This window comes from Pezoporus occidentalis, unplaced genomic scaffold, assembly GCF_034315485.1.
Source record: "Pezoporus occidentalis ecotype Australia unplaced genomic scaffold, CSIRO_AGI_Poc_V1 ctg21, whole genome shotgun sequence".
Classification (NCBI taxonomy): Eukaryota; Metazoa; Chordata; class Aves; order Psittaciformes; family Psittacidae; genus Pezoporus; species Pezoporus occidentalis.
In genome coordinates this window covers 2,040,185-2,065,951 of record NW_026913964.1, presented here as the reverse complement: position 1 = coordinate 2,065,951, position 25,767 = coordinate 2,040,185, and the positions used below count along the sequence as shown (strand labels likewise).

The window sequence follows — 25,767 nt, the reverse complement described above, 5'->3', positions numbered from 1 at the left end:
CTTTAACTCAGGCTAGACTCTTCACTTTGCAGGTGGGATGACTGAAGGAATAAAAGTATTACAATATCCTTCTTGTAAGCCCCTCTGTCTGGGGGGAGTGCCCATGCAAGGACTGGAACTTGTTAAGGTACAGGACTTCAAGAAACTTTGGTTTAAAAACATATTCTTAAACCATACAAACTTGTGAGCATTTCCAAAAAGGAAATACTAAAATAAATTAATCTCGCTTCCATCACACCCCCCCTCCCCCCCCCCCCAAATACATGATGAACTTCCCAGTAAGTTCACTTTGGAAGCCTTTTATTGCTAGGTAGGTTCTGAGGCTGCACGAGCACTTTCAGAAAAGAGACTGGGCACCATGGTCAGCTGGTCTGGGTTGTCTTGGCTCTGGCTGATACCTTTCTGCACATGGAAGACTGCAAGCACAGTCCCATCTCTGCCAGAGTTCCTAAAGCTTTCAAATTTTCTCTTTGTACTTCTAGAAGCCAAGCATTTTGGGTCTGTGGCTTAGAACAGGAGCTTTGGCATCTTTGACATCTTTGCTAGGCTTCTGGTTCCATGTCAGAAAGCTTGGCTGAAGTCCCAAACCCATGGCTGAAGTCCATGTGCCCTGTAGGCAACCTGCCATGGGGCTGAGAGTCCAGCCGTGATTAAAACTGGGACTTGACTCCAGCTCTGCCTCCAGTATGGCTGGTTGCACCAGTTTGGAGCCTGAAAACAAGGCATAAATCTATGAGGTTAAAACTGGGAAATGTGAAATGATGCTTTCCAAGAGCAATAAAAATATCCAGAAGTTTATAGCCTTCTCTAATGTATGAAATTGTATGGTTTTCCTGGGGAATTCTCCCTGGAAAGGATTTGCTTGTTTGTACTTAGCAAGGCCAGTCTTAGTGCTTAGACAAATGGGTGGGTGATCTGTGCCATATGAACCTACCTAGCTCAATTGCTTTTTTCCAAAGATGTACTCTTAAGGGTCTTCTAACTTGAAGTCAGCCAAAATAGAAGGAGTAAGGCATTGCACATGCTGCTCTCTCCATCTCTAATCCTAAAATCTAAAAACTCAGTTTTGTTAGGCAGGAGCCTGCATTATTAATCAGAGGCCAAGCTGCTAAACAGCAGAGGCACCTTGTTTTGATCTGTAGAGGATTCTTGTCTTCTTGTTTTGTTTCTCAATAGACTTCCACTTTCTCATGTTCTTGTCCCTTGTCCCCTCTTTCCCTTGAAGCCTTGCTAAAGCATATTACCCTGGTACTGCAATGCCTTGGCCATTTCTCGTTACCTCCATCACAAAGAGCTGTGCTGTTCTGTTTGTGCTTATAATGTACCCAGATGGTGAATAGAATGAGTGACCACCAAGCTCATTTTCACTTGTGGGGTCAGACCTTTCTCTGCTAAATAACACAAGTGTTCCCAGCTGCTGTGCAGCTGCAGGGAGTCTGCTTTCCTTCACAGGCATTAAAACCCCTTTAATCAGTGTTTGTTGTTTGTCAGCAGTGGTGTTGAGGTGTGGAGAAAAAGAACAGATATGCTTTGTTGGCAAAGTTAACTTCATTCTGACCTCTTATCTTTCCTTTTTCTTTTCAAGTCTAAAGAAGCAGAAAGTAGTTTGGGAAGTGGTTTCTGCAAGCACCTGTGTAAATGTATTTGCTAAAGGAGGAGGTTTATGTACAGAGACAACATTTGACATAAAAAGATGCTCTAAGAGCTGCATTAAACTGGGAGCTCTAAGACAGGGACTCAAACGGACTGGTGTAGATGGGCAAGCTCCCTTAACGTAAGCAAATGCTACAAAACCACAAATAGTCTTGTCTAGTTACTTATGCTTATTTTAATATTTGAGTCTGCATTAAAGGGATCCCATTTGCAATCTGATTAGTTTTAGTATTGTCTTGGAAAATACATTGTTTTGATAGTTTTTGTAGGTTTTTTGTTTTGGTGTTTTGTTTAGGTTTGTTTTTTTGTGGGGTTTTGTGTTTGTGGGTTGTGTTTGTGTGTGGTTTTTTGATTTTGGGTTTAGGTTTGCTTTTAAAAGTTCTTCTGTCATGGAGGAAAAGGGAGGAGAGAAAAGAACTGATAAGCCAGTGAGTGACACCATCTCCAGTCCCATTTGTCTTGGATGTGTTCTGCTCTGAAACAAATGGGAACACAGGTATCAAGAAGAGGCTTTGAGAAATCTCAGAGCTAAGATAATTATTTCCCTCTTCTTTCTAAATGATGCTTGGAAACCTGCTGGTGCTTGCACATGTTTGTAGGGTTGCTTTTTCCGTGAGTCCAGATCTGTTCATGTTGCGTGTCTGTGTGTGTAGAGCACCAAGAATTGCTCTGTGAGCGTTGGTTCTGTTGTTTGTAAAGTCTGTTTATATGGGTGTCCTGAAGCTGTTAGGATAGCTGTTAGGCTTTGATTTGAGCTTTCAAGGGTTATGATAGGACATTTGGTGTTAAAGACGGAATATTTTATCTTGCTGTGCTTCCCCCGAAAGGACCAGAGAATCATGTTACAGCCTCGGCTGTGTCTAGGGAGTAGCCAGGCATCAGATGCCCTGTGCACACTGCTTAGCAACATCTCCTCCAGTGACCAAGGTGCCCTTTTGGAACGGGGCTGTGCTCCTTGGAAAAGCAGTGCTTGCTTGCTTGCTTGAAGGGAATAAGGGACTGAGAGCAAGTTACTTATGAATTGTAGTCCAGGCTGTTAAAATGATAGACTCAAGTGCTGTCTTGATGGGCAGACACATATTTCAGCATTCATACAGTGTTCTTCATGTGGCTGAGGCTGCTTACAAAGGCGGGCAGTTATCGTGCTCTCAGGCAAAATACTAGAAAGAAAACTGTGCTGGGTGGGTGGGGATGGACACTCAAAATGGCCAGTATGTTAAATGTCTCTGCATGGTCTGTGTTGATATCACTTCTGTAGCATGAACGCTTGCTTACCAGCTAGAAGCAGGGCAAAGAACCACCAGTTTACTACCTGAAAGCTACCAATGTGAAGACAAGGGCTCCGGGATAGTGGAGAAGGTGTCCTACAATAAGGGGAAGTTTTTAAAGCCCTTCAGTAATATCTCCATGAGATACGGCTTTTCTGGCAGTGCTATCTGATCATGTGAGAAGGCCCCTGATCAGACAGGCATGATCCTGGATCCTTCTGGAAATGAATGCAGACTTTTTACAATTATAATCTAGCCAAACAAAAACAAGAACCATCTTGTGCAAATACGTAAACCATGAACTTTTTAGGCAAGGCAGGTGTGGCACCTTCAGTGTCTGGAAAGCACCTAACATGCTGTGTGGGCTCCCTGCTGTACTCCAAATTACAAATGCTGAAAAGGCTTTGATATTTTTTTCTTTTCTTTTTTTTTGTTTTTTCCTTATAACATGGTTCTTGGCTTAATTTGGGCAGGCAAGAACTTCACAGACTGCATTGGGGTGCTCTGCATGTTTCCTCAGGCCCTCATAATTAATCAATACACGGATGTTCTTCCCCATTTCTTTGTGAGGAGGCACTGGGAGAAAGCTATTCCATAGCCATAGGTTTAGTTTGTTTGTCAGCCTCGAGAAGGTCTTTCTGTTTTTCAGAGATGCCCTTTCTGGAAGCAGGCCTGCAAAGCCCCCTCTGTAGTAAGTATTTTGGTACAGGCTGTAGGAAGCTTAGGTGAGTTTTCATGATAGAAGCAGATTTTTCAGTAAGTCTGTAATGTGGTTTGATGCTGGGAACCAATAGTCTCGCTTTTTCAGTGCGCCTCTGGATGGCTCCTGTCTGTGACTCCCTTCTGACACAAGGAATTTGCAAAAAAAAATTCATGCCAGTCCCTCAGGCCCTCAAAGTTGTGATAAATGGCAGATGCATGCGTTCCTTCTAAACCAGGATGGCTTCTGTGTTTAACTGGATACTTAGTGGCTGTACGTGCACCATACTGTACTATTGGGCAGCACTGCTTTTAAAGCCTGTTTATACAGACAGCTGAAAAAGTCTTGCAAGTTTTTCAAGGTCTCTGATGTCACATGCTTGGAGGAAGCTTCAGCATCTTCAGTCTGCTGCTTTTTGCTGTAAGTTTAGTGTCACTGGTGATCTTTGCACCTCAGGGGCTACAGAAAGACACTGCTTTAGCCAGGGCAATTCCAACCTCGCTTGTGATAGTCCAACCCCTGACAAGAACTGGGCAAAAATCTGGTCCAGCTTTACAGTGTTTTTATAGTCTAGTCCTGGTCTCTATAAACCATTTAAAATTGCCTTCAGGTTTAAATTTTCCAATTTCCCATTTGGAACAGGTGTTGCCAGGTTATAGAAAGTGTTACAGAAAAGGAGCAAAAACATTTTTTAAAACTTTGTGCTGTTACAAATTTTGGCAAGTGTGACAGATGAGATATTTTTAAGAAAGATTGCCCCCCCCAAAAGTAAAACAAATGCAGACCTTGCTTACTTTTCCCAGCTGTCATGTTTAAATAGGGCTTTTAGTAATGCATGAGTCTTCAAAAGATCCAGCAGTACAGACCTAATATGCTTTTGTATGAAAATGCGCAATTTCTCAATTGTTTTTCATCTCATTTAAGTAGGGAGAGAAAAGGGGTGAAGAATCTTTTTAAATGTCAAAAAACAAATGTCAGAGATGCATGTTCTTGGAGTGGTTAAAAACCAACCCAAACTAGGCTTCAGGCAATGTTTTTTCAACAGTTTTAACCTCAAAGCATAGAGCAGACAGCTTTGTAGGCAACTGTAACACCAAGGTGATTATGGCAATGACTCACACTTCCCTGTAAGGCATCCAGCTATCAACACACTTGGAGAGCCCTGGCTTTGTGCATACAGGCAGGGTGTCAGTCGGTGCCCACTTGCCAGCCAGCTCCAAGCTGCTGAGTTCCTAATGGCTTTGACAGCAAGCTGGGATATTGGTGTGTTAGAGAGCAACTCTGGTCCCTCCAGGCTTGAGAGAGGCTTAAGAGATGGGAGCTTGGGAGGGGGATTTGCAAGGCAGGTTTAACTTCCCTTTTCCTTGCTTAATCCTCATGGAACTTGTTTCAAGAGTCTCCTGAAATCTTTCTGTGAGCAGGTGGTTGGGTTTGGGTAATAGTTAAAGGTCTGACTGATTAACCACTGAGTAGAGTAGCATAGGAAATGAAAAGGGTTGTTGCTATTGTGTCCTGCCAAACCTCTATACTGATGGTTATGGAAAGAAGGTTAGCAGTCAGGGTCCTCAGGATGACAGTATGAACTTAAGAAAGGGACCCGGGTGTCCTTACAGGCAGTAGTTTACTGTTGTATCCTTAATACAACAGTAAACTACTGCCAGATGTTGAGATTTGCAGGGAACAAGTGGAATGAAAATGTATTCATGTCCATTGTGGGTTTCCCCATCTCCAAAAGATGATGCAGAAGCCAAGCTGTATTCAGAGAATGTAAACGGTGGTCATTGTGGTACAGAGGAAGGCTTCTGGGCAAGGAATTGGGAGACTGGAGTTGTTCACATTGATAGATTGACAAGAAGAGTGCAACATTTACACAAATTAGGCTGCATCTGAAGTGAATGTTCGGGAAAAGACTTATTCAGAAAGATGACAAATTCAGACTTCTGAAAAGAAATAGCTTTTCACTTAGTGTGCAATTAGACTGTGGGATGCATACAATGCAATTGCCAGCCAGCCAGAATGTTGTTGGGAAGGAACAAAACATGGCTTTGGAAGGTGCAATGTATGCTGTTGCAGGTGGTATCCACAGATGACGTAAGTAATGCTTTAAAAACAAGTAACTTGTGATATAAAGCTGGCCACATTCATGGTTCAACTACCAAGGCCAATCTTGATAAGTTATTTGGGTTCCTTGGTGATAAGTTTCTTGTGCCTCTGACTAAAATTGTCTGGTACCAGATACTGTTTGCGGCAGGGCACTGGGCAGGCTGGGTTGTTGTGACTCAGTATTGCCCTTCCCGTGTGGGTTGTATTTGGCTTTGTACATCTTGCGTTTTCAGAGGTGAGGCAGAGTGAGTAATGTTTCCGTTCCATTAAAGAAAATGGAACGGCAAAGACCCTTAATTTTTTTTTTATTTTTTTTAAAAAGATGTACGTGTTTCATTTGGAGTTCCCTTCAGGCAAAGTCAGCTTTGGTAGGCAGCTTTAACTGCGTTATAGCCCATATTGCTATTGTCATAAAAACAGAATACACTGTGCTCTGTTTTAGGAAACCAAACAAAACCAATATTTTTTGTTTTCCTCTCTCCCTCCTTTTTTTTTCAATTCCTGCAGTTTCTCATAAGCGACCGTGACAGAGACCCTCAGTGTAACCTGCATTGCTCCAGGTCCCAGTCCAAACCCCTCTGTGCCTCTGATGGCAGAACATACGAGTCAATGTGTGACTACCAGAGAGCCAAATGCCGGGAATCAAGTCTGAGCGTGACACATCGTGGCCGGTGCAAAGGTAGGTAGATTTCAAGTGCTTTGGAGGGGAAGAATGGGAAGTCCTACCTCATAAGAAACTGGATTCTTAGACCCTTGAGTTTAGCTTCATGCTCTGTGACTAATCTGATTGAAAATGTGCATTCATGTGAGCATGGGTATCTGAATCTGGGCTTAGGTGGCAGGAGTAAGAACTGACTGAATTATAAGTGAGAAAAGGTGAAAAAGCCAGACGTCACTGGAAAAGGGCTGAAATGTATGTCTGCAGAGCAGAAGGAGCTGGCTCATGGAAATGAAAAATCACATCCTGAAAAAAGATCTTCCGTGCTACCTGTGCCAGTGAGGAACTGAGGTACCTTTGAGTGATAGGTATACGGAATGGGAAGCCGTGCACATTAGATGTCTACTCCATTTTCAGATACACACAGCTGTTCTGTGCTAGTTATGTAAGGGTTTATGTGGTCTTTTTTTTCCCTGCTTGCTGTTACATAGCTTCTTAAATGTGAAAATATTGTTTCTCTCTCAGTTCAGCTCTTCAGCATAGTCTAAAGATGAAGTTGAAACTTCTTAAAGGAATATTGGTGTTTTGTCACACAAATGGTTTGCTTCTGCAGTGAAGTGAGAAATCAAGTTGAGTGCATTTTCTGGGAGCACAATTGACTCAGAGGGCAGATGGCACAGATGTTTTTAACAATTGGTTGAAGTGACAGGAGAAACTCATTAAAATCCCTGTGGAAGTATAAGCAGGCATATGTTGAAGCCTGGCTTCTGTTTATGAAGGCTTTTTTACTGTTATAAAAATGTATCTTTGTCAGAATTACTTGTTCTAGAATGAAAATCCCTTTTCAATGTATTGACAAGCTTTATAGCTTAGGTGAGTTATGAGCATGACCTCAAATATTGCTCTCCTTTTTAGACAGTTTCTCATTGGGGGGGGGAAAAAAAAGCTTGCTTGTATGATTTTATTCTTTTTTTTTTAACCTCACCACTGCTAGGTTGCTTTATGGCAGCTTCTCTCCCTTAGCTATGTAATACTACTAATAATATAATCCTTAGAAAAGGACCTTTGTATCATGCTGCTTTCTGAATACTGGAAGCCCAGAAGCTTTCTTCCCAGGATCTGAGAAGCAGTTGGACTGTTGCAAGTGATGTATTTTTGAGTATCATAATAAGAAATGGTAGGGTGGGAGTCCTGCTTTTGCTTTTATCACTTGAGCAGAGTGTCTTAGATAAGCAATTTCACTGCTGATACTGGCATATAAACAGGCACTGTTCAGTCACTTAAAACATGGGATCTGAAATATGGTACATCCATATGCAAAAACGTCGTTTCTGGAAGTGGAGAAAGTGTTGATTGCTGAACTACACAGCCCACTGTATATCATGATTGCAAAGAGTCCCAGAGAAGTAATTAAAGACTTTCTTGTCTTAAGCACACATAAAGTATACTTTCATTTCTGCGTTCTCAGACACAACTGAAATGTTTAGCTGAAAATACTCACATTTTCCTTTCCTCTTTTCCTCTTGCTGTGTGGTACTATACAGTACCTAATAATGTGTCAGTGTTTGACAACTTCAGATTTTGCTTGTAACCCACTGACACTCCCATGAATCCCTGGGAAGTAAGATTATCCTGTCACATTCAAGTTTAATCTTGCCGGTCATTTCCATGTGTGCTATTGAAAGGTATTAGGACTATGACCTCTAATTGCACATAAGATGACTGTTCCTGGCAAATATAGACAGTCGCAAGACAGGTATGCCTAACTACAGGCAGTTGGCCAGGTCTGTATCTTGTACTCACATGAAGGTATCACCAGCAGTGTTCTAGCTTTTTCCACTACTGCGGTAGGGCACCAGGTTTACCCTGAACAGCTTTCATGCCTTCTGTGTGACAAAGATGCTCTGCAGAGCAACTCCCATAGAACTGGAAGGGGTCCCGTGGGCCATTGAGCCCAGCCACATGCAATTGTGATAGGTACTGTATCCAAGAACTTATCCTTATGAAATGAAAAATTTTAAATTGTGCATCCTTTTTGGGGTGGGTGGGAACAGGTAACCAAAATAAGGAAAAGAGGAAGTATATTCTGTACAGCAAGGCATAGTCCTGCACTCCATAATACTATAGGTTTTCAATTCCATATGCTGATAACTTGAACTGTACTTGTGCCAAGGCAAGCAGAATGGTTTCCATAGTGAGAACAGAACCTTTTTGATTCAACTTAGCTCTCTGCTCTCTCTCAAGAAGCCAAGGACCTCTAAAGATCAAATCTTGCTAGCCCTCTGGGAACTATAACTCTTATACAGCTCTTGCTCCTTGCTAGCTTCCTTATGTGCTTTTCAGTGAAATTCCTTCAGTGCCAAATTATCTGAACTCTCTCCGAACCCTTGCTCACTCATCAGAAAGGGCTGGAAGTCAGGAGTAGCTTAAAATTATCAAACGATGGCATCCATGACAAATGGAGCCTCATTGATGAGATTCCAGAGAACAGTTCCAGATGGTGTAGCTGTCCTTTAAACAGCACAGCCAAGCACTCCTACCTGGATCTTTTGTCAGCAGGCATCTTAAGATCTGATGTCAAATAAGAGTTCTGCCTCAGAACTTTGCAGGGATGAATGACAAATACTTGTTAAATGAGTATTGGCAAGTTGTTAAGATTATGCAGTGATTGTTAGGGTGTATTTGATATGTGTGGCTTAAAACACAGTTAAGTTTTATGTTAACTGGTTGTTTTCTAGGGATTTGTTTGGCCTATTTAATTAAGAAAGGGAGTGGGAGTGATCTGAAAGCTTTCCTTTAGATTTATAATGCTGGTTTTGAAGGGCTGCTGGTATAAAGCTTGTTCTTTGATCACAAGTCACATGGGCACCTGGATGGACACAATCTTTGGCTAATGTACTGGAAAGGAGTGTCTCCTGACTAGTGATGGTGTGTTGAAAGGTAATCTTTCTCCTCTACCTACTGTTCTCTTTGGACAGTAGATGATATTTTTAAATCACTTTCTTTTTAGCTTACTAGGTAGATCCATGTGTTTTGTCTTTAACTTGCTTATTCCTAGTCAAGGGAGAATGAAGTGAGACCCTTGTTGGCAGTAGTTAGTCAACAAAATCTGAAATGTCAATTTCAGTCACTTTGCAAATTTAGGAATGCTTTTAGGAATGTTCTAAATAAGGTGGGGAACTCTGCAGTAGAAATAGTATGTGAGTATCAAAGGAGGAGAAAAGCATGTCAGCATAGATGGAAGTTCAAGGTTCTATGCATAAGACTTGTCAGAAATGAAGTGGAAAACCATGTTAGAGTGGAGAATGACACCTTGTGAGACAGATGGGCATGTTTTGGTAGTTTGCTCAGGTTCCATTTTTACCTCTTTTTTTGTAAAGATGCAGATCACTGGCTGGAGCAAATGGGTGTGAGGATGTGACTACAGTGTAGCTGGACTGCTTTGTGCCTGGTGGGGACCTGGCCTGCATGTGAGACCGCTACCTAATGGAACTAGAAAAAGTTCAAAAGCTGTTTGGATCAATCTTTGCTCTTTCAGTTTTTAATAAAGACAAAGTAGAATTAAGATTAAATATCCAGGTTTTTGTGATTGCATCATATAGATTTGCTGTTAGTGTTACGTGGATACCTGGAGAAGTTTTACTTGTTCTACTTTGTATTATTAAGATAGACTGGGTCATTATACCATGGTGGGCTGTGTCAAAATGGCCTCTTCCTGTTGAAGAGAGGATGCTGGAATTCTTGGGGCCTATTCAGGAGTGTGCTCTGTATATTATGAGGGACATGGTGGTCTCATTTGAATAAACTGTTAATGGATAGGATTAGCCATGGTAACCAGCTAACTTCATTGCAAGATCCAAAATTATGTGCACCTGCAGTCTGCAGATTAGGCCACAGATGTCAAGAACATCACTGTAGTTCACAATCTCCTAGTTGCCAGCTACCAACCTGTGAATGATTAGTCTCTAAAAGGCAGCTTTCTGAGCTGCAGTAAGTCTGTCCTAAGCTTTGAAGATATTAGAAGTCAAATTATTAAACAGCTCTGCTTTGGAAAAAAAAACTCATTCTGTTTTGTTTTTTCACCTTGTGTAAGGGAGGGGAGAAAGTCCTATTTAGTCTGTCTGGACTGTGAAACTGGATTGCATTAATGCCATTCTGTTTTATAAGCTTGGGGTTCAGTACTCCAGAGAACATTTTTAAGAGGTAAAAAAAAGTGCTGAAACACTCAGGTAAACAATTGGAATGTAGAATAGGGTATGTGAGTCTACATCATAACACCAGGCTTTAGTAAAGTTTATAATGCATCTTATTTGGGGTTACCCATTTGGCAGCTACTTTTCAATGCTTGGCACTTATGTAATATTTTACATTTTCTAATTAACATAGCAAAAATAGCAAGGTGAAGTCATCCCACTGAAATCACATGTTGATGCAAACATTATAAAAATACCATCCTGTGGAGTGAGGACATGGATTGACAGTCCTTTTAAAAACAAACTGGTAAATGTCAATATTACAGGCACTGTTTTTACTGGAACTGAACTGTGAAAAGACAGGCAAAAAAGATAGCGATATGCACACACCCCTCTAGCCAGGTGGTTGTTCCAAGTCAAGGCTGTAGAAGGACTGGCATGACCTTTGGAAATCAATGACAGAGGATGGGAGAAGTAATCAGGGCTGAGTGTTCATGAACAGGAGAAAACTTGTCTGTCTTCTCTGCACTGCAGCAGCAGTTTGTGAAGAGACGTGACTTGAGTCAAGGGTTGAATTGCAAAAGAGGATGCTGCAACAATGATGTGCTCTTAAATGCTGCGTTGTGGTGGTGGTGTGCTACCTGGTGTGGTCTACTGAGTGCTAGTAGGGATTTCAATCTATAAAGGCCAGTTAAAATTGCCAGGAGTGATGTAGCAGCAACATGTTTATATTATCATTTTCTTATATAAGGGCTTGATTGTGTCATGTTTTGGATGGAGAGACCAGAAACACACTTTCATTTGTGAATCTGTGCTTTGATTGTCATGTGAGAAATTTACAGCTCTTCCCCCTTCACGCTTTATATGTGCAGATCTGCATAATCTAATGCTAAAATGCTGATTTTTTGCTACTTAGCTGTCTCCTGTGAAGCAAAACTTGAAGGTGTTTTTAGCCAGACAGCTAGCTATAAAACAGAAGGTGCAGCTGCACCATCTGGTTTTGTAATAATGTCCTGTGTCATGCCAAGCACGATTAGACTCCTAAGCTCGAATAGGAGTTCTGCAGGTGGATCGGTGTTCCCATTAACAGCATTGCCAGTGCTTCCTTTTCAGCTGAAAGAACAAGCATGTATTGGAAGGGTCAGTACTGCTGGCAGGACCATTCTCCAGCAGAGTTGTGCAAACAAGATCTGATCATCTGGTCACTTTGGCAGGCAGGGGGAAGAAAGGAAATTCCAGCTTAGAGGTTATATTATGGTTAATTAGAAAAACAAGTACTGCTTCTCTAAATTCAGTGGAAATTTTATTCAAGAAAGTCTTTACGTTCTGTGGGTAACAGTCTTGCTTTTTATACAAGCTCCTAATAGGTCCACCTGAGATCAAAGTTCCATGTGCTAAGGGTATTGTGCAAGCACCCCGCAAACAAATTACAGCCTAAAGATGAGTGACATAAGATCAGAAGGGGCACCAGGCTATAGCAAGGTGAGGTGACTGACTTGCAGTCACTCAGTGGGTCAGTGGTAGAGTTGATGCAGGCCCTCTTGCTTTGTAACCCAGTGCCTAAGCTATAGGTTTTTGTTCTGAGCACTATTATTGTGAATGACTTTTTCCAAAGAGGAGGGTTTGATTTGTTTGATAAGTGGAAACTTACTCTCTTGAATCATCAGTTGTGTAAATAAAGTTCTCAGCTTGAAAGCTTTGGTCATTATCAAAACTATTTAAAGCATTGTCATTGATTTCTGCATCTACATACGCTTAGATGGAGATCATTTCTATTGCCATGCAATGTGAATTCAGTTGATCTGAGAACCCAGACTGGCTTTCTAATTCAGTGCTGGTATTAGTGATTCTGTTGTTGACATCTATATGAAGCAGAATATGGGATCTTCAAGGGTCCAGTGGAACTTTTTTTGATAACCAATGTGGTTTCTGTGCCTGATAGAATGGGGATTCAACCTTGATCACTTTATATAGTGCTGCTGAAAAATTCTGATGATCAGAGTTTGCAGTTTCTGCACTGAAAAATCTTACAGCCAGTGGATTCATGGGAAAAGGAAGAAGGTGCTAGTCCCTGTGTCAGATTCTCCTGGAAACAGATGTTTGCTGTTTTTCTTCTCTTTCAAGACTGAACAGCAATACTGTGAGACATCATGTTTTTAAATGTAAACACTGAGTCAATCCGTGCCTATGGAGGGCAGAACTGCCCTCTTTGATCCATTAATCATCAGTGTTAGACTTATCTGGGTTTATACTCTGTAACAGCAAGCAGAACCTGGAAGGGGTTAAGGTCGTGCTACCTGCTGCCATCATCTGAAATAAGTGCAGAGCTGAGATCTTAACTCTTTCAAGCTCTGCTTGCAGGACAATGTTTTTTTTCTTGGCAGCAAAGTGAGTAACTGATATGAGAAAGTATAATGCACACCTGGCTGTGAGTACTGGGACTAGAGGTAGAAGCTGGGCTTCAGAAATGCAGAGGCAATGACATATCAGCCTTATCTGAAGCATACAGAAGTGGAAGTTCAGATGGGTGGCTGGTTATTTTAGCATCTTACTGAGGGAGCTGCTCAGAAAAGAAGCTTTGCTGGGGTCATCCCTTCTTCCACGTTGCTCACTTCTGGGCCTGAGTTACTTGGTTTATACTCAGCCATCAAGTTTCAGGCTGCTAATATTCCCTCCAGAAAGGTCTTTCACTATGTGGGCACCCTGCTCCAGCACTTGTTGGAAGAAGCTTCCAGACCCCTTGCATAACCATAAAGACTATTAACTAGCAAATTAGACATCTTTTTAATATGTGGCTCATAGTTTGATTGTCTAGGTTCAATTTGTCTTTGGGATCATGATTGCTAACTCCTCACTAATGTGCAGATAATGGTCCTTGATGTCTTACGTTTGTTGTTTTGGGTTTTCTTTAAACCAGCAGCTGTGTGGTGCATCTGGTAGCTTTTGAAGAGGCCAAATAATGTTTGCATTCTAAGTGAGTTTTGCCTCTCTTTTTGTAGATGCTGGCCAAAGCAAGTGTCGATTAGAGAGAGCTCAGGCACTGGAACAGGCAAAGAAGCCCCAGGAAGCAGTCTTCATCCCAGAATGCAATGAGGACGGATCATTCACACAGGTAAAACTTCTACTGGCTTCCTTCAGCCAGACTCCCAGTGGCTGCAGCAGATTCACTGTTAAAGCATGAGCCAAGTGATGGAGCATCATGGGTTCACACTGTCTGACTTAGTTACTCAGGTGAAAGCGTTGAAGGCTGGGGACTTGTCTAACCAAGTGGAAGCTTTGATTCAGTCACCATATCTTAAACCATATCTTAAAAGACGTATCTATGGAATGGTATCCACCTCCAGTGTAGCACAGAAACAAAACCAAGTTGCCAGTTTTTCTCTGAAGATGAGCTGCAAGAGAGCTGTGGCTCTCACAGAGCAGGGTGGACCAAGCTTCCCTTGCTGTTACCTGTGTTTCATCTATCCCACCAAAAAAAGAGTGATCTATTAAGCCTCTTAACCACTGCAGGATACTTGTTAGTGACAGACGACACTTTCCTGTTCTGTGCCCTGTTGTGGTTTGAGGGTCTGGCAGGGAGGTGTTGAGACAGCTATGTTTGGGTTTTTGAGTCTTCACTGTTCACTTGCTGGAACTAAATGATGTCCTGAAACTGTAAATTGACTCATAATGCTGCTTCTCTTGAGAAGCAATTATCTCAGGCAGGGCTAGGAGAAGAGGCTTATGGTTTGTTTGCCTTTAATAATCTGTGAAAAATGAATAGTCAGTCCTGGTCACTGATCATCCTTCAGAAACAGTTGAACTGGGAAAGGTCTTGCATCACACAGAATTACACAGAATTCCAGAGGAGTTGAAGTAGTTATGGCAAAAAGAAAGCCCTCATTAAGGAAATTGAGAGGAAGGGTATGTTTTACTGAGGCAGGGTAGAAGTGAAGAGTGATACTGTTACCACTAGCATATTGAACAGTGTCCTAGCACTAACTGAACTGGGTGTTAAAAATGGCTTATGTGCAGTTCCCTTGCATATAAGGGTAGGAGGGGTATGCTGTCTGCTCGGTTTGGCATACATCTCAAAAAAAATCCTGCAACCCTCATGACCTCTATTTTGTGAACTTGGGTAAATCACACAATGTTTTTTTTGCCTTAGCCTCCCTATATCTAAGACTGCTCTAGAGATCTGGTGGCCCAGAGAAATTTTAGGGTTCATTAGTTATTGCTTGCAAAGTCTTTAAAGTAAAAAAAAAAAAAAAAAAATTAAAAAAAATTCCAAATTAAAATCAATATTCACTTCAAAAAGATGAGAAAGACAAAAAGGTTTGGGATTGGTTCAAACACTTTGCGATGCCTAGGGGAAGAGGAGAGGAAAGATTATGTTCTTGTGATAACCCACTAAAAATTTTATTCCCCTCCTCAGCCTTACCCTGCCATTATCGGGTGTGTGGGAGTGTTTTTGATTTTTTAACAGTGAAGTGGAAAAAATTGTATCCATCCTGCCAATTTTGCGTACTTTTTTGGAGCAGCATCATATTTGTGTACAGTGTGGACCATCTTGGGAAGGTGAGGAGAAGAAAGAAGGTGGCTACAGCTTCTTGCAGTCTAACTACACTTTCAGTTGTTGAAATTTGATTTTTGTGTAGCTGCTCAGGTTATGTTGGCACTGGAGGGAATACTTATAAAACCTACCACAGTGGGCCAACTAAGTGCTTCATGTTAAACTTTACAGTTCAGGAAAAAAGGGAAAAGGAAAGCTGACTTTCCAGTGTCTCTGCCACATGTCCATCAACCTCTTGAAGGGTAAAATAGGAGATGCAGGTGAAACTTTTAACCTAATAAGCTGGACTGGGAGTGCGGTTGATAAAGCTCTGGTTTAGGTTTTTTTGGAAGGTTGGTACCTGCGTCTGGATTATGGAGCAGTTGCTGGGCCTCTTTTCTGCACGTTCCCAGGCCAGTGTGGCTTGCCAGTGGAGGGGCAGCATGAAACTGCTTACGAAAATTGTGTTTTCAGCTGGCAGCCAAGCAATATTTCACATTCTTCCTTCATCCAGTCCTATCTGTGAACACTAAAATGCTTTTGTTTTACCTGGCATGATGAAGGAAGCCTCTGATCCCTTTGTAGTTGGAGTTAACTGAAATTCGTATCATTCCTTGGATCGTAAAAATACCCCGTGTTCCACATACCTCAGGAACCAGCTTCATCATTTATATTGTAGCAGTTTAAGGTCATTGTCCCTGCATAAGATGTGAATGAAAAACAGCTTTCAAGGAAGCTAACTGGTTTCAGCCTGCCGTTGAGACAAATACTCCCTTTAGCTTCTGGTCCAAATTAATTAAACTTTGATTTTAAAAGGATGTCTAAAAATTACAGTTTTTGTGAACAGTCTAAATAGTTTTTGCTTCCAGCAACTCATGAATAGGACTCAATCTGGTGAAGGTGGTCTGGATACTGCATCTCTTGTGCTGATAGTTGGCACACCCACGTTCTGCTTTGCAGGGAAGCTCTGTAGGCCAGTTCTTGAAGTCCTCAAGGTCTTACTAGAGTCAGCTCTGAACTGTTATTAGTTTATTCTGGTTCAGTACCCAGAGAATTGCTCCATCCAAACTCAGATCTCAGCTGGGAAGTCCAGAAGAGAACAGCACCTCTCAACAAAGTTTCTAGGAGAAAAAACCACCATGCTCTTCAACCTTGAGTCCCCATCCCAACAAGAATCTAAGCAGAAGTGTATGCTTCAGGGTATACCTTGTATATAGAGTTGGCTTGGGCATTTTTTAAACAACTTTCTGCCTTCTATGTTACTGCTATTGGAGGAATTATTTGGGTAGAAGAAAAATTCTGATTGTAGGGGAAACAAAGATGCCTGCCCTATATTTAGAATACCAAATGTCTTAATTGTTGCAGCACTCACTCAGGATGTGGATGACTTGCTTTCAGTTCTTGAACTAAACTTTCTTGTAGATGCAGGTTTGGGAGCTGCATTTGGTAGCTGTAATTGTGTGATCACAGAAGCTTCTTGGTCTTAACCAGATTGAACTGTTGCTTTTCTGGTTTATCATCGTCCTCTTGATTAGAAACTGAATTGCAACCGCTAGCGTTTAACACTGAAAGCAGCCCAAGTCTCCCTTTCCAGTTCCTGGGATTGCACGCAGTACAAAACTGTGTGAATAGGGAGCCAGATCCACTGCAAATTGGGTGGGTCTGTTGGGAGAGTATAACTATTCTGTTCTTCTGTGACATGCAGCAGGTACTGCATGGGGACACCATGCTCACCTGATCTCCTCCTCCTCTGCTTCTCTGGAGGGCAGCTGGATCTGACACCCAACAGTTGGATGTGGTATCAAGGGTGAAAGGTGCCCTGAAGGCAAATACCTTGGTCTGTCTAGCATTAAACCCTGCATTAGAGAGAAATAGTGTGTGTCTTAAAACAACTGTGTAATCTTTATTTCATTGTCTATAAAGTCTAGTCTGAAAAGAAATGGGGCCACTGAATGCTTGGATCGCTGATTTTCCTAGGCATGGCTAGTTATAATGGCTTTTGTCTGCTGCATGAAGAGGAGCAGCACCTGTCAATTCACTGGTTTTCAAAACTGTTTCTGTGCACCATGTGTACTGCTTCCATTATTCTGGGGGCTTGTGTATCGCAAAGATCTTATCATTTAAAACTGCTGACACACCTGAAAATGTGGCATGGATTTGCAGCATGGAAGAGGTGGTGGCATTACAGGCATGATGGGATGACTGAATGGGAGCAGATGTGAGGAATTGCTAATTCTTTGTATTTTAGGCTTAGGGGCATATTACTTCCTACAACAAAAGGCCTCTGCAGTTAGTCTGTGGTAATATAAGGATTCAGATGAAAATGAAATTTGAGTTGTTCACGACATAAGGATATTTGTTTCATATGAATAATTTCATTAATTGTATAAAACTGAGGTCATGTACTGTTGTGCAAAATTGACATGACTGAAACTAGTTTGTTTCCAAGACTTGCTCTCTCCTTTTTGCTGTTATGCTGTATTTTGCATAAATGGCATTCCATTTCCATGCTGCACTTAACCTGCTGTGATCTGTTCTTCATAAACAACAGGCTCTATTGGGTAATCTGCACACTTTCTTTTGCTGCCTAGTGCCGTTGGGCTTGTTGCCATGGGTTGAGAGAGACTTGCATTCTTCATAGTTTTCCCCCAAGCAGTTTTTTAGAAAAGGTTGCTGAGGTTTTAAACAGGATCTGTTTCAGACAGATTAATATGAACATGAATAATATTAACTCTGCTTTGGGGCTGTAATCTTGTGGGGCTTTTTGTAGTGTGTCTTGCTGTGGATTCTTTTCCTTGCAAGTCTGCATACAAGTGACTTACAGCAAGTCCTCATTTTCTTAGAGTTTCTTTAAGTCTAGGACTCAAAACTGCAGCTGCTGGTGCAGTTAGGATGCAGCACTGAGATTTCTCTTAGAGCAGGTGCATCAGTCATACCCGTCATCTTTTGACGGGATCAGTGAGAGGGCTGACTTTGTCAGAGCAATTTTCTGTTATCAGATAGCTTCCAGAGCACTCCCACACCTGGTCATAGAAGTCTGCTTAGAAAGAGTGATCTGTATTACGTTCCATAGCAGTAGTTTCATTCTGTATTATGCTAATGCACGTACAAAGTACTGTTTTCCCCTAAGTTCGACAAATGAACCCTTTCTAAAATCATGGGGAACCCTCTCAGCGTTCAGTGTGACTGCATGATCCAAGTCTCTTCCTCTGCATTGGCTAGTGTAGCGTGATGCTGAGCAGAATTACAAACTTGTTTCTTAATGCAGTGTGGTGCTGCAGGGCACTGTGTAGACATGTCCCGCATTCCCTGGATGCTGTGTATTATTCCATTATTCAGTGCTCATACTCTAGCAATACTTAGCTCTCAAGGACTTAACCTTTCCTTTCAGAATGAAAGAACAGAGTCTGTCTTGATAGATTAAAGAAACTCTTTCTTCATAAAGAAACTGGGCTTTAATTAGTAGGTGCTTCTGGCTTGCTTTTTTTTTTTTTTTTTTAAATTATTAAAAGACATCCCTTCTGTAAAAAGCGGTAGCTGGAGCTCTCTGCAAATATTGCTCTGCAGATTTGTCTGCTACATACGCACTTGGCTTTCTTCCTGCGGCTCTTACTGTGTTTCTTGTTTGTATATTGAGGTAAAGATAACCTATGGATGGGTAAGGAGGTTATATGCAACATTTCTTCAAAGTACCACCAGTCTAGAGCAAAGAAACAGATTCTTAAAGCAGGAGTGGGTGTCCATAAGCACAGTGACAATATAATGTAGTTCTTAACTCTAAAGGGTCACATTCTGTGTGTAAGCAATGACCCTCTCTTGGGGATCCCTCTCCTGAGCTAAAAATGTTATCTGTGCCAGAGTGTGTGTTGGGAATGTCCTTGACCATGGATAAGATTCCTTTGCCACAAATCACTTCTTTCCCTGGTTGTATGAATAATGAGATTCCTGTAGAGCAAGCATTTCTTGAATGGTGCATAGACTTGAGGGAAGTGGCTGCTGCATTAAAGCCCTGTTGCGAATATGTGTCTGCATAACATCATTTAGGAAGAATTAAATGTGAGGAGGGAACAGAAAAAAGTGACAAAAATGTTTTAGGGGGTTGCAGTCCCAAAGAAGCTCAAACTTAAGATGCAGACTGATTCATAGCTCCCTAAAATTTTGCTAAAGGCAAGGCGGGCTTCTGACAATAGTCAGCTGACTCCTAGTCTAGCAGGAAGTATGACAAGATCCAGGGTCCAAGCAGTACAGCAAGACATTTAAGGCTCAACAGAGGCATTGCCACTTACGACAGATAGCCATCAGTCCAGTGTGTCAATTGTGTGCCACTAACTTAGGTTCAGAGGACTTTCTAGATGAGCATGAGTGGCTCGAACAAAGGAAAGGCTTGTTTGGCCAGTGGCTGCCCCGTCTCTGGCAGTGTTCAGAGCCAGGTTGGACAGGGCTTTGAGCAACCTGGTCTAGTGGAAGGTGTCCATGCCCGTGGCAGGGGGGTTGGAACTGGATAATCTTTCCAACCCTAGCCATCCTGTAACTAAAGAATTGCTGTGTGACACTGAGGTTTCTGGGTCAGACCAGATGATCTACTGCCTTGAAGCAATTTGTTTAGCTGTTTTTACAGTGTATACAAGGAACACCTGGGTTCAGTCAGGGTTTGGAGCCTTGCCTTGTGCTGTAAGTGGGGGCAGTAGCTCTGCTGTCTGCCCTCACCCTCAGAAGTGCCATTCAAAAACTGGATGTGTTTTTAATTCTCTCATAGAAGGAATGTTTTTCTGCCTCCATTATGGAAGAAGCCAGGAAATATTTGACTGATCTGCGATGGGATAGGAATTAGTTACCAAACTCTTCATCTGAACAGCAGTGAAAAGCTGGTTTGTTCCTGTACTGAGCCCAGTTCTTGTCCAAGGTGCTCTCAAGCCTCTGTTTTCTTCCTCATACATGTGCAAGCAATTTCTCTCCCATTTCTGGTTTCTTTTGCAAAGAAACCTCTTGAGCCTCTGTCAGATGGCTGTAAAGGGATGCTGCTCTTTGCTTGTTGAGAAGCTGTGGACTGCTTGGGAAGTTGATTGTGACATTGCCAGTGAGATGATGAAGAAACAAAGCACCAAACAGTGACTTCATTTTCCCTCAGGAAGTTAAGAGGCAGAGCTGTCTGTCAGTAACTACACTTTTAATGTTTTCATATTGTAATGAACTGGTGTTTATAATACAACTGGATGAGAGCAGGTGTTTATTCATGTGGCCAGTGGTTTGTATGTCAGATTTAGTTTGGCTTCACACATTGTAATGGCAGGGGGGATAGAGGAGCTGCTTCTACACCTGTAATTTGGGCAGTGGTGGTAGAGCAGTTTTTGTTGGTTTTGTCCCTCATGCATCAGTCCTTGAGTTGAGGCATAATTGAAATGACATATCTCTCCTTGCTGAAAAATAGGAATGGTGTGCTCCTGCATGATCAGATGTTAATGTGGAATGTGTTGAGAAACCTCAAAGGATGTGTAGGTTTTATTTTTCTGGGATCCTATTTTGTAACTTAAAATGTTCTGCTGTTGGACAGGCATGTGTTAATTTGAGATGTCAAACTCCTATCTGTCATGTGCCTTTCCAGCAATAATGAGTGTTCTGTAGCTGCAACTTGGTTACCAATCAAGCCTATTTTGTATGTAGAATTGATAATGTATTTTCTCTAACACAATATTTAGCTTTAGAAGACTGAAAGCCAAAATTAATTAATTAATTTTGGTAGAGCCAAAATTAACTCAGTAACTGAAGATTAGATCTGTGCAGTAAACAGGTATCACTTTTACACGGTTACTCTTTTGATTATAACAGCATTTAAAAATCTTGCTACTATGCAAATAGGATTAGAATGAGATTGAATTTCAGGTAGGAGATTTAAATGGGATTTAGAAAAAAAACCCTCAAACCTAAGATCATTGGAAAAAATTACAGTAAAAACCTGAATTCTCAAGATTTCTTATAAAAAGTGCTTTGGAATAGTTGACACTTCAGAGTTTGTATTTACACATGGTGTTTAGAAATAGTGCTGGACAGCTATTGCCTTTAATTTTTTTTTCAGTGCTATACCAATGCTACGTAACTCATGAAAAGCACACCATTTTCTTTATTTTATCCCAGCCTTTAGGCTGCATTCTCTAGCTGTAGGCCACTGTTGTTAAGACACCTTGTTTTAGTTTAAATATGCGGAGACATAGTCAGGTATTGTGATGAAAGGTAGCCCTCTCAACATGAAGACATTCAGGAAAGCCAAGTGCAGTTATTTTTGAGTTTTCTGAAGTGTGTTCTTCATGGGTAGTTGTCTGACTCTTAGGATAAGGGCTGAGATTCAGTTGCTGCTATTGTCTGTGATACGGAAGTTGTTTAGTGCCATGGTAGAACATTGGGTTGTTGTGAAAGTGCTGTCAATATGAGATCTCGGGTGGGTCATGGGATCCCACTCCAAGGAAGATCAGCATTCCTTAGCTTAGTTATTTACGAAATTACTGTGCTTTTATAGTTGTAATGTGCTTGGCTTGCATAAATGAGTGTATGTAATTGGTAGATGAGATGCAGCTCATTGAGATGAACTGCATAACATGCTTTTAGTTAATGCATTTATCCTAAATTTATATCAATACGTTTTTGGACTCCCTTGCCATGTACTTTGTTATTTTCTGCAGACTTGGCTGAAGAACTATTAAGTCAGTAACACTTGAATTTTTTAAATGCTGGGTACACTAGATTTTTTTTTTTCTATAATGTAACATGGAATGGTCTTGCCTTACTAATTCCAGACTCTATCCTGGAATCTGGCTTCATCTTGTACAATTAATGCTCAGATAGAAATTACATTCCCAATAGCTCCTTGTGCTTTCCATGTGGGAATGCAATAATGTATGCGTGATCAGCAAATATAAACACTGATCACAGAAACCCAAGCAGTTCCATCACACTTGCTTTGACTGTACAATTGATTAAATTGAGCAATAAGAAATATTTTGCAACTTCATTACTGCCAGTTATATCCATAGTGCTTTTGAGTAATTTGCAATCAGTTTTGTGATGTGTTGAGAGAATAAAAATGAAAGTATGCAGATAGCAGTGACAGTGACTTTAGTAACATGTCTACATGAGACTATTGTTGATTTTTGGCTGCTAAAAGTCAATTTGCTTGAGGCAAAATGATTGATTTGCACTTTAGTAGAACTCAAGATAAACACGTGGTGCTGTGTTATAATTGCTCTTAGATCATGTTTTATGGGATACTCAAAGCCTTTTAAAAAGACTGTTGTTAAGTCTCTGAACAAACTCTGCTACCTTAGGGAATTGAAGCCAGCTGTCAGCAAGGGGGAATGACTGGTTTAGCTCTGAAGGATCCCTAATAAAGGGAACTGTACAAACACCCCATCACTCTTCTGTGTGGAGAGGACTGGAATGGGAAATCAGCTGCAATGAAGTTGTTTGGAAAAAGTGAGAATGGACAGAATTCAATTTACAAGTAAAATGAAAAGGGAGTTTCTAAAGTGGTTTCGTCTCATTTAACGGCTTTGTTTCAGAAATGTGTTGAAGGGAACCATCTCTAGCTTAAAGTAACATAGGCTTTTCCATACCATTCCAAGGGGCTGGAAGTAATGATGTGCACACTCAGCCACAACTGAAAGTGTGTTTGCTAGAAAGGATTTTGGAATCTCTTAATTTTGCATAAATGCCTGTATGATTATAACTTATTTTTGTCTCAAGGGAACTCAAAGGCATTGTGAATTTCATACAAATGCTGAACACTCTGTGAAAAGGTGAGACAAAGACTGTAACTAGTTTGTTGAGCTGGATGAAACTATAGTGCCACTGAAGTAATATCTGCATAGGTTTTACTAAGACCAGTTTGCTAGATTGGGATTTGTCTGTTTTCACTTTAGAGGTCTGCATCTGATCTAGTCATTCTGGTGTCCTTTCATGGTGAAAGAAGGAACTGGACAACTCTAGATGTTCAGTTTAGAAGCAGAGCTTCAAAGTTAAGTTATGCTGTTTACCTGTTGGCTCAATAGAGCTTTCATCAAATGTTTTTAAGTTCTTGTCAATATATGAAAAGCAAGCATGTTGGATTTTGCTCCTACTGCCTATGTTGACATAGTAACAGGAGAGACCTTAAATCTATCTGGAGAAGGTTTGTTAACATAACAAGTCAGTGTTGCATTTTTCCAGTCATGTTTACTGAACAAAATGCTCTTGAAATTTCCAAAGATGCTCTTCTCAAGCAGCAGCTGTGGAATTGGGCCAGGGTGGACTTTCCATATCCCAGATGGGATGTAGTGGGACTACTGTTTAAGGCTAAACGGTAAATAGGATTTAGCAGAAGGTGGAATGAGCTGAGATACAGCTGCTGCATCACAAAACTGAATTGTTCTCAGTTGACTACTTGTAACTTCTTTTGCCGACTGAATTGCAGCTAAGGGAGTTGGAGTAGGAGAAATAACCTTTCTTTGGGGAGGGGGGTGAGGAGAGAAAGAAAAGATAACAATATCAAAGATGGTCTTCTCTGGGACCTCCTCACTCTGAAGCATGTATTTGTGATGCATCTGGGTTGGGGCTTCCACTAAGATGCTAGAATATAATAAAAGTGATGGGTGACAGAGTGAGAAATGAAATGCCTGCTCTTTGTTTTATTAAACAGGTGCAGTGCCATACCTACACTGGATACTGCTGGTGTGTGACACCTGATGGCAAGCCTATTAGCGGCTCTTCTGTACAGAACAAAACTCCTGTATGTTCAGGTACTGTGGGGGTGGCTTCAACAAAGGCTAATTTGATAAGTAAAGGGGTTGGGGAGAATACATCCTGTTGAGAGTACTTAATTTTTCCAGGTGACTTGGTCAGTTTACCCAGTTTAACACTGCAGTTGTGCTTTTATCTCCCTATGGGCTTGCTGGCATTTGGAAGCTGCAAGGGAGTTTAGGCTATGGCAGGTCCACCCTGCAAGGCTCACCTAGGAAAAAACACTAAGGCACTGAGGAAACAGCCTGTGGTAGCCAAGGCAAGAGTTGCAGTGTTGTTGTGTATACCAAAACCAGCGATTCCTGTAACAGAAGGAATAACTTTTTTGCATGAGTTGTATTTAAAGAAGTGGTTGTTGGGCTCTGTTTTTTGGTGGACCCTAAGGTCACTTTGCCTTCAGAGTGACTTCAGTTAAAAGTTTGATAAGGCAGTTCTTGAGAAACTGGTGGTTGTTGACTACTAGCCACCAAATCTGAGGTCCTGCTGTTATGATGGATTTGGGTCTTCTGATCATGTCACTCGGTTCCAGTTCTTAGTTCCTAGATTTTCATGTGGCCCTGAACACTAGTGTACAGTCTAGCTTTGTGAGCTGTGGTCAACAGAGCTGCTGTGGCAGTGGTGTGCTAGGCATAGGGAGAGCTGTAAATCTGTTCCATACTGTCTGCAAAAATTCAGGGGCAACACTAGACTTGTGCTTTCCCCTTCACACCCACTTCCCAAAGAAGAAAGAAAAGATAGCGAGTAAAGGAGTGTGTTTTTGACATGTTCGGGGATGCCATGTAGGCACTGCAGCTGCCTCTGGTTTCATGCACTGCAGTCTGCACCCCATGGATGTTTAATGTATTTGTCCTCTCACACTTTACACTGTTTGCCCTTTAGACATGGCACCAGTCAAACCTTTGGGTCTTTTTTTTTTAAGCCTCCTCATCTTATTCAGTGTCCTCTTTGGCTGTAGGATGTTTTGTGGTAATAAGCAAACATAGTGACTTGCATGAGGGTTTGAGCTGAGTGGGAGAACTGTCTGGGAGCCAATGACTCAATGTAGCTTGAGGGGATGCTTGCTGTTCCACAGGTACGTGGAAAGAAAATAAAATTAATATCCTGTTTTAGTGTAAGATGAAATGCTATAGTAATTTGGCTTAAATGTTAAAATATGACTTTCTTCCATCATTCCCGTGTATGGTTTTGGTAGGGCACGTTTTAGTCTTGCTTATCTGTTCATTTAGTCTTGAGCTGTTTATATAATTGTGTTGCCAGGAAAGTCAAGTCATAGTGTTTTGTAGGACACACAGATGTTAAGCTCATGATGACTGATACTGGGTATGTGCTTCCTACTTATAATCCAGCAGTAGATTGGTGATGAACTGATCTGCAAGTGAAAGTGCTTGGGCAATACAGTTTACAGTAGAGTTTGTCTTGACCAGTCTCTTGGGCCTGTCAGAGCTGCCTCCTTTGGAGATGACTTTTGATCCATGTTTCTGGAAGGATCAGTAATTACTGGAACTGTTTAGTAATGCTGCATAGAAGAATCAGTTTCTTGGTAATAAAGCTATTCCAGAAAAAGAGGGGGGAAGAAAAAAACTTGTAATAGATTTTTACACTTTGGTAATGGATTTGTTCAAAAAGCTTTTATTATTAGTTCAAGTTTTAATGGAAAACAGTGTTCTGAAGCACTAAAGCAAACTGCAGAAAACTGTAGAATCATATGTATTATGTAAAAATCTGAGTTATATTAAAACCCCCAGGATGTGTTCTATTCAAATACATGCTAGATCTTACTCAGTGTACCTCTTCAAATAGCTGGGGATGTTGAAATTCATTTTCTGCAAATCATCCCACTTAATCCCTTCCCTTTAGAATACTGGCCTTGCTTTCCCTGCACACTCTCCCCACCT

At 41.3% G+C, this 25,767-nt stretch overlaps 1 protein-coding gene across 7 annotated transcripts in view; it reads left to right on the top strand.

Moving 5' to 3' along the window:
* Positions 1-25,767, top strand: part of SMOC1 (SPARC related modular calcium binding 1) — a 138,608-nt gene that overhangs the window by 41,585 nt on the left and 71,256 nt on the right. For all 7 annotated transcript variants that reach the window (XM_062619183.1, XM_062619179.1, XM_062619182.1 and 4 more), the window contains exons 2-4: positions 6,232-6,403; positions 13,575-13,687; positions 23,772-23,871. In XM_062619183.1, the coding sequence (XP_062475167.1) occupies positions 6,232-6,403; positions 13,575-13,687; positions 23,772-23,871 (385 nt within the window). The remainder of the gene's footprint in view (positions 1-6,231; positions 6,404-13,574; positions 13,688-23,771; positions 23,872-25,767) is intronic.